The 16689-nt window shown below is 39.6% G+C and overlaps 1 protein-coding gene across 1 annotated transcript; it reads left to right on the top strand.

The window, feature by feature from the left end:
• Positions 1-354: 354 nt before the first annotated feature.
• LOC132615469 (putative gamma-glutamylcyclotransferase At3g02910) lies at positions 355-1220 on the top strand. The gene has a single exon (XM_060330073.1). The coding sequence runs from the start codon at positions 460-462 to the stop codon at positions 973-975; it is 516 nt and encodes a 171-aa protein (XP_060186056.1). The 5' UTR covers positions 355-459; the 3' UTR covers positions 976-1220.
• The last annotated feature ends 15469 nt before the right edge of the window (positions 1221-16689 follow it).

Here is a 16689-nt window from a genome sequence, read left to right as displayed (position 1 = left end):
TCATCTACAATTTTGTTTACTAATTGCTAAACTATTTCGCACTATATATAATCTGTTTGCGGAATAAGAAGATGGAGAATCACTAGAGATACCATTTTTTCAGGCCACAAAAGAAAAGAAGAAAAAAGATGATGAAAAAATGGGAGAGGTATATTTACACCGAAGTATAATGAGAGAGGTATATTTACACCGAAGTATAACAGTATGGTATATTTAGACAAAAAATATATCGAGAGGTATATTCAAACTATTTTCAATAGTACACGGGTAAATTTGGCCCTTTACTGTTAGTTATAAGTCAAATGTGCTTTGTCTGGTATACAAGGACCAAAATCAAAACATCCTTATAATTAGGGACTAAAAGTGATATTATCCCTTTATTTTGTTTTCACCCGTGAAAAGTTGTTGTTAAACTCATCAGAGTCTTTCCACTTTTCTGGAAAATCAGTTACATCCATAATGGCTACCACCAAAACCGATTGGCATTTGATTTTCTCTTACGGAACTCTAAAGCGCGGATTCCCCAACCACCACTTAATCGAAACCCTAATCAGCACCGGTGACGTCATCTTCATCGGCGAATACACAACGGTCTCCATCTTCCCGCTAGTCCGCGGGCCCTACGGTATCCCATACCTGATCAACATCCCCGGGTCGGGTCACCGGGTCAAGGGCGAGCTATACAAGGTGAAGCCCAATGGACTTGGCCCGTTAGATGATTTGGAAGGGATTGAGATAGGGCATTATGAGAGGCTGCCGGTGAGTGTTGTTGGTCGTGATGAGGTAGTGGTGTCGGCGGAGGCGTATTTTGCGCATAGGAGTTTTGGTGAAGGGATGTGGAAGAGAGGTGGAGAGATGGGGTTGGAGGAGTTTAGTGTTGAAATGGCTGGGAAGTATGAGAGGAAAGAAGACAGGCCGAGTAATCGTGATTTTATTCAGGATATTAGAGATTTTATCCACAATGGTGATAACTGAGATTGTGGTCTTCTTCTCTTTTATTGGTTAGAAAAATAAAGTACCATTATGTCACTGTGATTATTGCTAGATGAAGCATGTGACTATTGCTATTATTCCTACTACTATTGCAAATGCTTTATATTGTATGAACAGAGACAGGTTAATAGATTTGAAGCCTATAGCTTGCAATTTCATCTTTTTATGTTCGTAACTCGTAAGGGATTATATTTGAAATGTATGTGTACCCTTAATTTTCATGTTCACGCGTATTTGAATAACTAGTTTTTCCCCAATTAATTTTGCCTTCTTTTAAGAAAAAATGACCAAGTTGATGAAATTAATACAATTATCTTTTCAGAGTTTGTTTTGGCGATCTTTCAAGAGTATGATCTTCTTCTCTTTTCTTTATTAATTCAAATGTTTTAATTGGTTAGGGAAAAATAATACCACCATTATGTTATTGTGATTTGTGACTGTTGCTATTAGTTCCATTGGAAATGCTTCGTATTGGATGAAATTAATTATTGGGAAAAACATATCTGTTACTCCTCTTTCCAATTTTGTGATACTGTCACGATCCAATTTAACTAAGTCGCGCGGGCACCTATATTTTCCCTCTCGGTAGGCGAATCCTCAACCCAATAATAGTAAAAACATGAATAACTAAGTAAGTAAGCAGAAGAGACAAAATCACGTAAGTCTGACGATAATGATATAAAAATATGCGGAAGTAAGGAAAATACACCCCAGAGTCTGGTATAACCATACAAGAGCATCTAACTAGATAGTATGGAATTATCAATAATACATCAAAAGTCTGAATATGTCTCGAAATAGCAAATAAGACATAAATAAACAAAGAATCTTCAAGATGGCGGACGTCCTCGTGCTCACCCTGTAGACTCTAAACAACAACTCTCGGAATGACTATCAGCCACGAGAAACAGAGGTTAATCCCACTTGAAATTCTGCATTCATAAAAGAATGCAACAAGCGCAGGTTAGTACAAACAACAGTACTGGTAGGTATCATAGGCCGACTAAGACTAGTTGACATATATAAAGACAATTAGGTAAGAGAAAACAAGCAAACCATAGAGTACAATTCATGCTTCCAAGAAATCGACTCACATAATCTAGCCTTGATGTAACAACTAGCCCCAAGTGAAACAAATATCCAAGTATACCGAAAACCCAGTCCTGTCAAGACAAATCAACACATAGCCCATATCAAATACAGTCCAAGAATATGACCAACACAGTATCCAAGTCATAAGCAACCACGAAGCATAATCAAGCAATTCAATATGAGATATAAATGCAATGTAATGCCTGTACTCTTGTACTTCGACAGCGGAATACCTCAACGCCTCGACAGTACAACTCATGGGGGACCCACAAAGTCCAAGCACCGTCACTCCATACACAGCTCAGAGGACCCAATTATCTACAAGTATAGCAATATCGGTGTTCCATATCAGTCCCTCTGCACACAGTTCAGAGGTGACTTACCATGTTCCATAATCATCAATGTTCCTTCTCATTTCCATCAATAGTGCCAGTCACATAACATAATAAAATGATATGAAATGAATATGGAACGATGCAAGTACAAACAATGAATAATATCAAGTTCAAGTAGTGCCACACACAGCGCATCAAATATGCAATGATTATGGGACGATGCAAGTACAACAATGAATAATATCAAGTTCAAGTTATGCCACACACAGCGCACCCATATCGTCAACAAGTGATCCACACAGTAATCATAATGAATCTCCAATTTTCATAACAATAAGAGTCAACTATCCCAAAATGGCTATACCAATAACGAGGCGTACACTAAGTACCAATATCAATATCAAGTAATTTCATCCTTCCGATTTACTCCCAATTCACAAACAATCCACCAATTTATACACAACGTACCAAATAGGGTCCTATGGAGTCTACAGGCCACTAGACCGATCAAACAAGTCACAAGCAATACCAAACCCTAAGGCAACATCCAACCCAACTCCATACCATAAAGTTTACATGATATCTCTGACAATATCATCTAAATATACGCTTCACTAGTCGAAGTCTCACCACAGGGGTAAACCGTAACCTACTTGGAAGGCCGAACAACAACATCACCAACAATCACACCTTAGCTTTTCCTTTCCTTTGAGCTTTGAGATCAAGAAAGTCTAAGCATATTCGAATCATGGAATTAGAATCAAGAAGAACATCAAACAAATCCTACTTCTATTCAAGACCCAAATCCCCAACCTATGGAATAAGGTCTATGAACTAGAAGGGTGAAATTAGGAATCTAAAGGTCCCAACATGAAATTAAAGCTCTAGGTGATAAATTCCCATCAATAGCAAGCTAGAATAATCAACAATTCACTCAATTTCGGATTCTAGGTGAAACCCCCAAATTTAGGTATAAACTCTAACTTTAAACTCACCAATTAAGCCTTGGAAATGGAAGATTCAAGTTACAATAGCTAATACCCATCAATATCATGCTAATCCATGCTAAATTCACCAAATAAACAAGGTTTTATCATCATAAGATCATTAAAGAAGGAACCCACAAAACCCCCCTTTTGCTCCTACCATTTAAAAGAAATCTAGGCATGGATTATTGATTAGGAAAAGCTAATGAATGATTTATAGACAAGATTGTTACCTTAGAGAAGAAATAAGTGAAAACCCTACAAAATCGCCTCCTTAAACTTCAAGAACGAATATAGGAAATGACTTAATATCTAAGGGTTTTAAAACATTAAAAGTCCTCTGGCTCAGCTGGTGCTGCTTCTGCGGTATCGGGACCGCTGCAGCGGTCATGCCTCGACGGCCACTCAGACCGCCACGACGGTCCACTCACAAATGTCCTTAGCCGCTTCAGCGGCCAGGCAACCGCTATAGTGGTGCCGCTGATGCGGTGCTGGTGTCGCTATAACGGGCACCAAAACCAGATTCCCCAAAATAAACACAAACTCAACCCCGAAATCCCGACTAATACCCGAGGCCATCTTCTCACAAACCACATACACAGACACACATAAAAAATACGCTACGAACGCACTCGTGGCCTCGAAATTCCCAACGAAGCTCTCATTGACCGAGTCATCCCCTAACACCTCGCTTCCAACTTCCCAACTCAAGTTCCGAAATGCACTCGAGTGTTTTGGGAACCAAACCAGATATGCACACAAGTCCTAAATGACCATCCGGACCTCTCGAAATCGACGGATTCTGAAAAAAGGTCCATTTACCCAAAAGTCAGCTTTGAGTCAACCATTTTTCGCTTTTAAGCCAAAATTCCCCAAAACTTAACCAAATCAACTCCGATGACCTCGGGAAACGTGCCAACAGTCCCTGCGGTCAAATACGAGCTAAATAAAGCTCGAAAAAGAATCAAAAGGGTTAGAAACGCAATAACGACCAAACGAGTCGTTACATCATATACCAATTAAACAATCGCTCGTCCTTGAGCGACAAGGAAGACAACGGGGAAGATACCTGATCCCGTAACAACTGGGGATATCTCAACACATATCAGCTTCTCCTAGTAGGAAAGATTCTCTTTGAACAAAACTGAATCCTAATGAATGATATAGGAACCATCAGAATGACACTTCCTTGTCGTAGAGCCATGAAAGATCGGACGAACACCTAACAGATCTGGTGAAAAACTAACTCACAAAACACAAGATCAATACAACGAATAATCTCAAATAGACCAATTCACCTCGGGCTCACTTTCCAGTCACAACTCTCTACACTTAGCTCAAGCTCTAATTCTCATATCTTCATATTTGAATTTCCTTCGCAACTGATCCTCGAATAAACGAATTGCTTTACTCGAATTCTTTGATTTGATAAAATCGCAACTCCGAACGCGAGAAATAGGCCCCACAAAACACTTTCCCAAACCAATGCAATCCGCTGAAACATGGTCACTAACCATAGCCCATTCTGAACCAATAAAATACTCTGATTCCGCTAACTCCTCCTCCCACATCTTCTAAGGCCGTTACTCGCACCGTGATTCCTTAGAAACATATGAACACACATACCAAAATTCTGAACCCATCTCGCCAGAAAGAATCCTTGATACATCTGAGATCCTTACGCAATTCCATCAAAACTGATCTTACTGACAGCCAAATCGGCTAGTTCCAAGTCTTCTTAAACCTTCAAATCACAATAAAGGAACCCTACCACAGACTACCTAGCCGAGCAAAGTCTGACGGAACCTAATTGATCACTATAAAGACCTCTCGCACAATAGTTCCTCCTCAAATCTGTACTAAGCTCATTGAAAACCATTATTCTATCCAAGTAACTGTTCTCGGAATATATCATCAAATCCACTAGGAAACCCTGACAAGGCTCGGTAAATCTGTCATACCTCAAATCTGAGCAGAAACGCATCGAATCTTTAAATATCTTCCTGGAAATATAACCATAGACCATTAAGCCTAACTCGAACCCTGCTGACCCGGAATGAATGCACAACTCTCGAATATCACCAATAGTCGTTTGAACTGACTCCGAATTCCCAAAACCAATCACAGTCCTATCGCACCTCTGTGGCGGTAAATTCTCATCTTTTCCTCACGCATAACAAATCATGTCTATCACTTTCGACTCCACAAGTTGAGTCCTATCCGGGTTATCAACTTAGTACCGAAGAGCTATAACTTATGATTTCAATCTTCATGTTTCTCAACCTTTACCCGATACGTAAATCCGATACAGCCCAAACTTTTTGACGCAAAACCTGAAACCTCATATAGTAATTAGATAACCATCGAACCTCTCATAGTGTCACCTCAATATGCTAAAAAATTCTCTGAAAGTATCCAGTCTTACACTGCCACTCTAAATCTCACGCAATCACCCCTAAGTCTTTAATAACAAAAAACGCTTACCCAAACTGTCCAATTAATACTGTAACGGTTCGCTTTTTATACGGGTTAAGGAATAAAAGCTACTACGAACTTGTTGGTGCTCTTTTGGACTTTATTTTTTGAAAAGAGTCGCCACCTAATTTTTAAGAGATTAGGAAAATCAGTTTTGAAGGGTTTATTCAAATACAGTGAAAAATCCTTCGTAATTCAGAGTTCTAGGTAAGGTTCCTAATGATCCCCTGGGGAAGGTGTTAGGCACCCCAGTATTAAGGATCCATACTATACAGTTGACCTTTGTATTCTAATGTGTGAGTATTTGCATGAACTGTCTATTTAGTGCTTATCCTCATATTTTTAGGAAAAGAAATTGTCATGTTGGTAGGTTTGCATATCCTTTAGATTTTTTTTTTTGAATATATCTCCTTTATATATAGGGTATCTTAGTTTTCGGATTTATGATATCCAAGCATAAGTATTCCACCTTTTATGTATAAGGAGTATATTTTTTTGTTTATAAATATAGCATAGGGAAAACAGTTTTGATTTTTTCAAGTTTGTTCATGCCATACTCATATTTTGGTTCGGGTTAGTCTGCTTTAGTGCGTCTCAGTCTTATCCGGAACTTCGTATATTACGAAGGTTTAATTTTTTTACAAAGGGCGTTTTTGTACTTAAAAGGGGTGTATTTTTTGCTATGAAACTCATCTCTTTTGGCCTTTTATTCTCTCAGTCTTAAGATAAAACCCAAGTCTTCTCTTGGCTTGAAATATTTTGCCCAGTTTCTGGTTCGAAATAAACTTGCTCCAGTTCAAAAATGAATTTAGAATAACTAAAAGTTTTTCGGGTACTTGAAAATTTACAAGTGTTGATGTGAACTTAAGTACTTATTTGAAAAAAGAATTTTATGAGCGCCGGTCCAAAAACCTTGTTTATTTAGAACAAAATTTCCTCTCAAGACTGAAACCATGTCATTTTATTTTAAGGAAAATTAAGTTGGTAAGTTGCTAGATTGAGTGACGAATTCTGCACTTTGAAAAAATGTAAGTTTTATAAAGATCAAGCAACATGTTTGCCATTTTTATCTCAAGTTTTTAAAAAAGGTCTGTTTCTACTCGTTAGTACCTGAAAACTGTTTGTAAAGTCCTTTTTTATACTTAGTTTTCAAATGTCGAATTTGATCGCGATTTTGAAAATCTGTTTGGGGATCTAAAGTCATCTAAACGACATATGGACCGTTATCCTAAGACGGCTAGCTCAAATCATAAAGATTCCGCTATAGTATGAGTTTGTACACATTTACAAATACATCAAATCAAGTAAATGAATAGACATGGAAATAAAAAAAGGAAATGGGGATAGACTGGGGTGTACCAAACCCCCTTATTGGTCATTTTCACCCAGTGTACTATAACCTATACATGCATATGTGATCCTAATTGTTTTTGCTCTATAAGAGATGATCAATAATAAGGGTGAATGGTTGGTAATGTGGTTTTTACAAGAAACTATGACAATTAAACTTTGTTTAAAGAAGTGGAAACATTTTAAAACTTAATGCTAATAGATGGTGTGACTACATTGAGATAATTGTGATTTAGCTCCTATGCTATAATTCAGCTTCCATACTATGAATTTGATTGTTGTGTTTGGCCTAGCTACTTGGGAGGAAGGGTAGCCACTATGAATCCTAGTATGGTAATTGCCTAGCCATTCGGGAGGAAGAGTGGCCACTATCGGGTTCGCTACCCGGAGTGCGATTTATGCCTAGCTATTCGGGAGGAAGGATAGCCACCGAAAAGTACATATTCCGGTGTGGTGCGCTGTGACAAGGGAACCTCTACGGTTATCCCTTCGATGTGGTTGATTCTTAGGCCAGCATTGGCATGTGTGATATTCTTATTCTCTCATGAAATTATTGTTGATAGTCATGATTAATTGAAAGGCATATTTGAAGTGGTAACTTGACAAGAGGCTTTATAATCGGTTTTGATAATTCTTATTGAGATACACAAGTTGAATAACTATTTTTACATTGGTTTCACATGATTTTCAGGACTGGTTTCTGTATGTATTATTTTACTCTATTTTTTTATTACTTATTGTCCCCGAGGCACTCACTGAGTACGAAGTACTCAGGCATACCATTATTGTTTTTGATGGTATGTTAGGTAACGGAGAAGAGCAGGTTGTTGATACTTCAGGCGCTTAGGAAGGACTTGTTGTTGCTGCTGACTTGGTGAGCCCACATGTTCATTCATGGGACACCCTCATTATATTTATTCATTAGTTTAGCATTTTAGCGGGCAGCGTCCCGATGTGTTAGACCGTCATTCTTTATATTAGAAGCTCCATAGCATTCATTCTTGTGGGTAGTTGTTGAGTTATTTAACTCTTGGGCATGTGATACGTTTTGATTGAGGTTTAAGTTAATAAAGACCTCAGCTAATTTTATTCTTATGTCATGATTCGTTTAAATTTATCTATTAAACTATTGAAGGCGAATGTTGAACCTGGTTGGTTCAAGTATCGTTATTGCATCTTTTAGGTCCTTCTGAGGTTGTTCATGACGTCGGATGCCGGTCATGTCTAGGGTGGGTTTCGGGGCGTGACAAGCTTGGTATCAGAGCCTAGGTTTAAGTACGTCCTAGGTTTGTTGTCGATGTCTGTGGAGCTGTGTCTAGTGGAGTTTTCCTTGTGCAGCCTGATCACCTGCATGACTGAGAAACTCCCAAGACATTTATAAGTGTTTCCTAATCTTCTTGATTCTAGATTGTGCTGTAGAGCTCCAAGTCCTTTTAGGATCGTTCTAATTCGCTCGTTAATTCGTACCTTGCAGAGATGGCTCTGACGCGATCCAAAAACGGTAACCGAGCACAACTCGTGAGAGCTAACCAAAATCTTGGGGGCACGAATGCTGGTAATGGGAATGATGCTGGAAATCAAGCACAACCTGTTATACCCCATTTTAACCGGGTCAAAGCAGAGTACAACATATTGGTGATTCCTAAATTATTTAACTAAAGAAGTCGCCACCTAATTAGTTTAAAGGAGAATTATGACACCTATTTTAACTAAGTAAATGCTAAAAATTAACTCCAATTAATTGCCTACTTAACTAATGTGATTCTAGGTAAGGGTTCTAGTTATCTTAAAGGGAAGGGGTTAAGCATCCTTTAAGATCCGTTAACTATGGTTACCGATCAAACTTAGGTTATTATTTATCCAAGTACAACATTTTATATATTTAAGAAAATAGCTTGCAAACTACTTAGTAAATATTAATAATGTTACGATTGAAGTTTATAAGAATACTAGTTATGTTTTAACGAAGGCAGTAGCTGCAAAGTTTTAAGTTACAAATTGAACTTCAAAAAGTAAGCCGAACCAGTGAAAATGTTTTCTTATAATCGTTCAAATAACTCATGGCTAAGTAACAATTGATTTTAGCTACTAAAGAATATATATATATATATATATATATATATATATATATATATATATATAGACACATATGTATAACACATTCCTACGTAACTAATAGTAAAAAAAAAGAAGCCTTTATAAGCAAATGTTCTCCTCGACTGAAAAATGGGTCTCGAGTTGAAATAAATAAATAGGTAAGTTTTAATACTTATGAAAAAAAAAACAGCTTCCTTAGAGTGATTTACAACTGCTGCCAAAAGCTAAGTGCTTTTAAAGGAAAACCTTATGGTTGTGATAGTTAGTAACATCAACATATAATTAAGCATGTGTTAAGATTATTTTAATCCTATGTTAAGCATGACTCCCAACATTTACACCCTCAAAACTCAAGAAATCTGAGATGCACAAACAACTTAACAATCATAAACGGGTTAAGATAAAATGGCTGAGGAAAGAAAAGAAGCAGGAAGAGGCCATGGGCGGCCCGAAGTGTATTAGCTTATTTTCCTACTGGCTGATGTGTGTTGAAGAATATGGGATGTATCGACTCCATGTACAGGTATAGTTGTCACGACCCAGCCCCGTGGGCCATGACTAGTGCCCGAGCTAGACACCCATATGTACCTGTTAGACATAATCAAACTGACACTATAGACAACATGGGAATCGATATAGACCCAAAGGTTCCCAATCAATCATAACGTAATAAATACGCAAGCCGACGAGGCTGCCACTACATATCATTATAATACGCAAGCCGACAAGGCTGCCACTACATGTCAATATACTACGCAAGCCGACAAGGCTGCCACTACGTATCGATAACATATGCAAGCCGGCAAGGCTGCTACATCAAACAGAAACATCCACAACAACTATATAGACACGACTGATCATAATTTATACACAACCCACACACATTTCTACAGACCTGTAAGAGCATCAACAGTGAAATATGACGGGACATGGCCCCATCGTACCCCTGGACAAACATATATATATGTATACATCAGAAGGTCTCTACCAAAAATCTAGGCACCGGAACAACGGAGCTCTCCAAGACAGCTGAATGGAAATCCTAAGCTGGGGGATCACCGAATCGAGCGGCTGTACCTGCGGGCATGAAACGCAGCGCCCCCGAAGAAAGGGGGTCAGTACGGAATATGTACTGAGTATATAAAGCATGAAATACAGTAAAGGGATCATAACTGAAATAGCGGGTACAGAAGACAAGTATAACATCCAGAATACCAAAACACTTGCCTTTTGAAACATAAATCATGCATGTCAATATCATGTATCATTCCCGGCCCATTATGGGACTCGGTGAATAAGGTTGCCACATACCATCCTTGGCACCATAAACACATCATAACACCATCACATCATAACACTATCACACACACACACACACACACAGATATATATATATATCATATCCCGGCCCTCTAGTGAGGGACTCGGTGAACGATGCAGTGAGACTGTGCACGAAAACGTATCCTGGCCCGGGACTCAGTGAAAGACATATTGAGGCATGCACGAGTAGAGTAGTGAGCAATCATATGCAAATTAAGTCATATTTGAGACTCAATAGAATAATCAAAACGAACTATCATTTGAAAATCAAGACAATAGTCATATCAAGTACCTTTCGAATATCGCTATGGTCTATATCAAATAGAACTTCTGGAATCGCATACACGTATCAAGACATAATTAAATAACTTCTGGAAATCAAGAACATTAGCCATCCTAGCGGTTGTAAGAATAGGAACTCCTTTGGAATCATATACACGTCGTCTGTTTGTTTCATAAAGATCATGCCAAAAAGAAAGAAAAGATAACTTTACATACCTGTTAAAGGTTAATCGTAATCACGTTCGCTTCGTCGCCCCTTTAGCCTATTTAATATGAAAGTAACGCTATCGTTAGTAAACTATACTTCCTAGCTTATAAATCTGTAACCAATCGCTTACAGGATTCATTCTTTAATTTATACTTTCTTAACTAGGATTTTCATTAGTTAAGAACTTAACGGAAATCGGGCAGCATTTCCCCTATATACTCGCCTAACCCGAACTTCCAATTAATCTCCTGTTATCACAGAAATACCAATAATGACAGTAATAGAGATATGCATATAAAACCCTTACAATTCAACCCATAATCAACTCTAACGATCCAATAACCCTTCTTAATCCTTTTCCAATCCAAATCGTTAACGTTTCAAGATTTTACACCGAACAACCCAACACACGCTTTGTATACGATACGTTATACACTCCTTTCTTCCAAATTTAGAATCCACATCAACAACAACACGACTACAACACGAATAACAACATATGAACATAAATCATACTTTTAATCCTTTCAACCCACAATTTCATATAACAACAATTTCATGCAATTTCTTACTTCCAATTTCACCCAATTCAATTTAATCCTTCCCTTACAACACCATTAATATAATTATACCACAAAATAAGAAAATCTTACCTAAATTTTCTCGGAGGAATTTCTGCACTTAATTGTTCCAATTTCACAATTTCTTCTTTCTCAATTCAATATCCAATGTTGCTATCACCTCCTTGAACTTGTAAATCACTTGGAACTTGATCAAAATAAGTAACAAAATTATTTTTGATCAACCACCATGGCTGGCCGAGAGCTTGGCAGCCATGGAAATACCTTTCCTTTTTGTTCTAAGTTGATTTTTATGAAATGAAAGGGAACTACCAAATTTGTTCACTATCCATGCTTTATATATGGTTGTCCTCTAATGGACACGTGCCCCCCCCCCCTTGTGACTCACCAAATAAGTTTCTTGAATTATATATATATATATTTTTATTTTATTTCGGGTGGGGCCCACAAATAATAATTAAATTAATTAATTTTAATTAATCATTAATCCGTACTTAATAATCTAATCATAATTAATTAGTCCCTAATCTCCAATAATATTTTTATACTAAATAAAATTTATAAATAACTTTTGTACTAATTAAAATTGAAAATTAAAAGTTCCTATTTCATATCCGAAAATAATCCCGTCTTTACTTAAGTCGATTAGCTTGCGAATAATTCGACGTATAAAAATACGGGATATAACATCCTTCCCTCCTTTATAACATTCGTCCTCGAATATTGAATTGGTCCTGTAAAGTCTACAAACATTTTGGGGAAGTCTCCCTTATCGCTATAACATATAGTTTCGTCTATTAATCAATATAATCAAGTGAGGAGTTTAAGTTACCTGTAGGCGTAGGGAACAAGTAAGGGTACTTATTCTTCATCTTCTCTTCGGCTTCCCAGGTCATCCCTTCTCTATTGTTTCGCCATAATACTTTGACGGAAGCCACATCCTTGGTACGCAATCTCCTGACCTGCCGATCAAGTATGGCTATAGGTCGCTCCTCATAGGACAACTCCTCCGTCACTTGGACATCATCCACGGGAAATACTCTGGAAGGGTCGCCTATACATTTGCGAAGCATTGACATGTGAAAGACTGGATGTACTGCTTCGAAATCAAACGGTAGGTCCAACTCGTAGGCAACCCGGCCTACCCTACGGATAATCTGATAAGGCCCAATGTACCTCGGGCTTAGCTTCCCTTTCTTGCCGAATCTCATGACACCCTTCATGGGTGACACCCTCAAGAACACCCAATCACCAACCTGAAATTCTAAGTGTCGACGTCGATTATCTGCATATGATTTCTGTTGACTCTGGGCTGCCAGTAACCTCTCCTGAATAAGCTTCACTTTATCAACAGCCTGCTGTACCATGTCTGGTCCTATTAATTTAGTCTCACCAACATCAAACCAGCCAATAGGTAACCTACACTTCCTCCCATACAAGGCCTCATACGGTGCTATCTGAATACTCGAATGGTAGCTATTATTATAAGCAAACTCGATAAGTGACAAATGATCATCCCAGCTACCTCTGAAATCAATAATACAGGCCCGTAACATATCTTGTAGTGTCTGAATAGTACGCTCGGCCTGTCTGTCAGTTTGAGGGTGGAATGCTGTGCTAAGACTTACTTGTGTCCCCAATCCTTCCTGGAAGGATCTCCACAAGTTAGCTGTAAACTGAGCTCCTTTGTCGGAGATAATAGCTGTGGGAACCCCGTGAAGTCTCACTATCTCCTTGAGGTATAACCTAGCATAGTCCTCAGTTGAATAAGTAGTCCTGACTGGAAGAAAATGGGCTGATTTTGTCAGCCTATCCACGATAACCCAAATAGAATCATATCGTCGCGGAGTGTGAGGTAAACCTGTAACGAAGTCTATATTAATTACCTCCTATTTCCAAATCGGGATCTCTATCTCCTGTAATAATCCACCGGGCTTCTGATGTTCGACCTTAACCTGTTGACAATTTGGGCATCGAGCAGCAAACTCCGCTATATCTTTTTTCATGCCATCCCACCAATACAAACATCTGAGGTCATGATACATCTTCGTTGACCCTGGATGAACAGAATAACAGGCATAGTGTGCCTCTCCCATAACCTGTCACCGTAACCCTGCAACCTCAGGTACACATAATCTGCCTCTGTATCGTAGCACTCCGTCAGGTGCAACTTCGAATGGGGACTCCTCCTTTTGAAGAGCTGCATCTCTATAATATACAAGAACAGGGTCCTCGTACTGGTGTCTCTTTACCTCTTCAGTGATAGAGGATTCAGCAACTCCTCGAATAGAAACTCCGCCATCATCAGAATCAGCCAAACGGACTCTAAGATTAGCTAACTGGCAAATCTCATGGACTATCTCCTTCCGTTCTGGTTGTACATCTGCCAAGCTGCCCATAGATTTACGGCTGAGTGCATCTGCTACAACATTTGCTTTTCCTGGGTGGTATAGAATGTCAACATCATAGTCCTTCAGCAACTCTAGCCACCTCCTCTGCCGCAAATTTAGCTCCTTCTGCTTAAAGATATATTGGAGACTCTTATGATCCGTATAAATATCAACATGCACGCCGTATAAATAATGTCTCCATATCTTCAAGGCATGAATTACTTCTGCTAACTCCAGATCATGAGTGAGATAATTTCTTTCGTGCTTTCTGAGCTGCCGGGAGGCATAGGCTATAACTCTACCATGCTGCATCAATACACAACCTAGCCCAACGCCTGAGGCATCACAATAAATAACATAGCCATCTGGCCCCTCAGGAAGTGTTAGAACTGGAGCCGTAGTCAACTTATCCTTCAGTAATTGGAAACTTCGCTCACAAGCATCGGTCCACTGGAACTTAGCTGCCTTCTGTGTTAGCCTTGTTAAAGGCGCTGAAATCGAGGCAAATTTCTCTATGAACCTCCTGTAATACCCTGCTAGCCCCAGAAAACTACGTACCTCGGTAGGCGTCGTAGGTCTAGGCCAAGTCTTCACCGCCTCAATCTTCTGTGAGTCTACCCGAATGTCATCAGCTCCAATAATATGCCCCAAGAATGCTACTGAAGTCAGCCAAAATTCACACTTAGAAAACTTAGCATACAATTTCTGGTGCTGGAGCACTCTAAGTACCGCTCTCAGATGGTCCACATGCTCCTCTTCTGATCTTGAGTAGACCAGAATATCATCGATAAACACAATCACAAACATATCTAGAAGCGGCTTGAATATTCGGTTCATCAAATCCATAAATAATGCTGGAGCATTGGTCAGCCCTAAAGACATCACTCTAAACTCATAATGCCCATATCGGGTCCGGAATGCAGTCTTCGGAATATCTGCCTCCTTTACCCGCACCTGGTGATAGCCTGACCGCAAGTCTATCTTCGAGAAACACTTAGCACCCTGCAACTGGTCAAATAGATCATCAATTCTGGGGAGGGGATATCTATTCTTTATCGTCACTTTATTCAGCTGCCTATAATCGATACACATCCGTAGCCACCCATCTTTCTTTCTCACAAATAGTACCGGTGCTCCCCAAGGTGATGTACTGGGCCTGATGAAGCCCTTTTCTAATAAATCTCTCAGTTGCTCCTTTAACTCTTTCAGTTCTGCAGGTGCCATCCTATAAGGAGGAATAGATATGGTCTGAGTGTCTGGCAGCACATCTATAGTAAACTCTATCTCTCGCTCAGGAGGAAGGCCTGGAAGTTCATCTGGGAATACATCTGGGAATTCGCTAACTATCAGCACTGATTGAAGAGTCGGCGCCTTTGCCTTCAGGTCATGCACCCGAACCAGATGATAAATATACCCCTTTCTAACCATCTTCTTTGCCTTGAGGTATGAAATAAACTTACCCCTCGGCGATGCTGTACTTCCCATCCACTCTATAATTGGCTCTCCTGTGAATTGAAAGAGAACTACCTTTTCTCTACAATCAACGTTGGCATAACAAGAAGCTAGCCAATTCATACCCATAATAACATCAAACTCAGTCATATCTAACTCTATCAGATCTGCCTTGGTGCAACGACTATATATAATCACCGAACAATCTCTATATACTTGTCTTGCTATAACAGAATCTCCTATCGGTGTAGCTACCTCAAATGGTTCTATCAATTCAGGTTTTATCCCAATTCTACTAGCAACAAAGGGAGAAATATACGATAATGTGGAGCCTGGGTCTATCAATGCATATACGTCTCGAGAGAAAATCGATAGTATACCTATAACCACATTTGGTGACGCCTCCTGATCCTGTCTACTAGCCAAAGCATATATGCGGTTCGAAGGACCGCTAGAACGGGAAGCTCCGCCACGACCTCTACCACGGCCTGCTGGTACCTGAACACCCTTCCCCATAGGGCGCATAGCTACAGAAGAAGATGAACCATAAACCGACCCAGTGGGATGAACCACACCACCCGAACCACCGCTATACAGACACTCTCTCATAATATGTCCTTGACGGCTGCAAGAAAAACAAGCACCTGTAGCACGATGACACTCTCCAGGATGATGCCTACCACACCGAGAACACCGAGGCAAAGGTGGCCTCGACTGACTGAAACCTCTGTTCATATGCGAACCCGAAGCCTTGGAGCTCTGACCGGCTCCTGAATACCCTGTGCTGTCAAACCTTCTACCTGTGAACTGTTGAGGTGCACTCTGTGCTGGCTGGGATGGATATCTAATATGCTGCTGAGGCTGGCCCTCTTATGCTGGCCTCTATCTAATCTCTATCTGGCTGGCGTCCTCTGTGTCGATCCTCCACCCCCTGTGCATATGCCTGTACCCGAGCAATATCCATACCTGGCTGAAGAGCCACTGCCATACAACCATCAACCAAATAACGATCTAACCCCATCACATGGCGATGCACTCTATCAGCCATATCAGCTACGATAGTAGGTGCATATCTAGCCAACGAGTCAAACTCAAGGCTATACTCTCGAACACTCCTGCCCCTTTGCC

The sequence above is a fragment of the Lycium barbarum genome, chromosome 10 (genome assembly GCF_019175385.1).
Source record: "Lycium barbarum isolate Lr01 chromosome 10, ASM1917538v2, whole genome shotgun sequence".
Lineage (NCBI taxonomy): Eukaryota > Viridiplantae > Streptophyta > Magnoliopsida > Solanales > Solanaceae > Lycium > Lycium barbarum.
The sequence above is the reverse complement of the archived record's forward strand: the minus strand, read 5'-3'. Positions and strand labels throughout refer to the sequence as shown.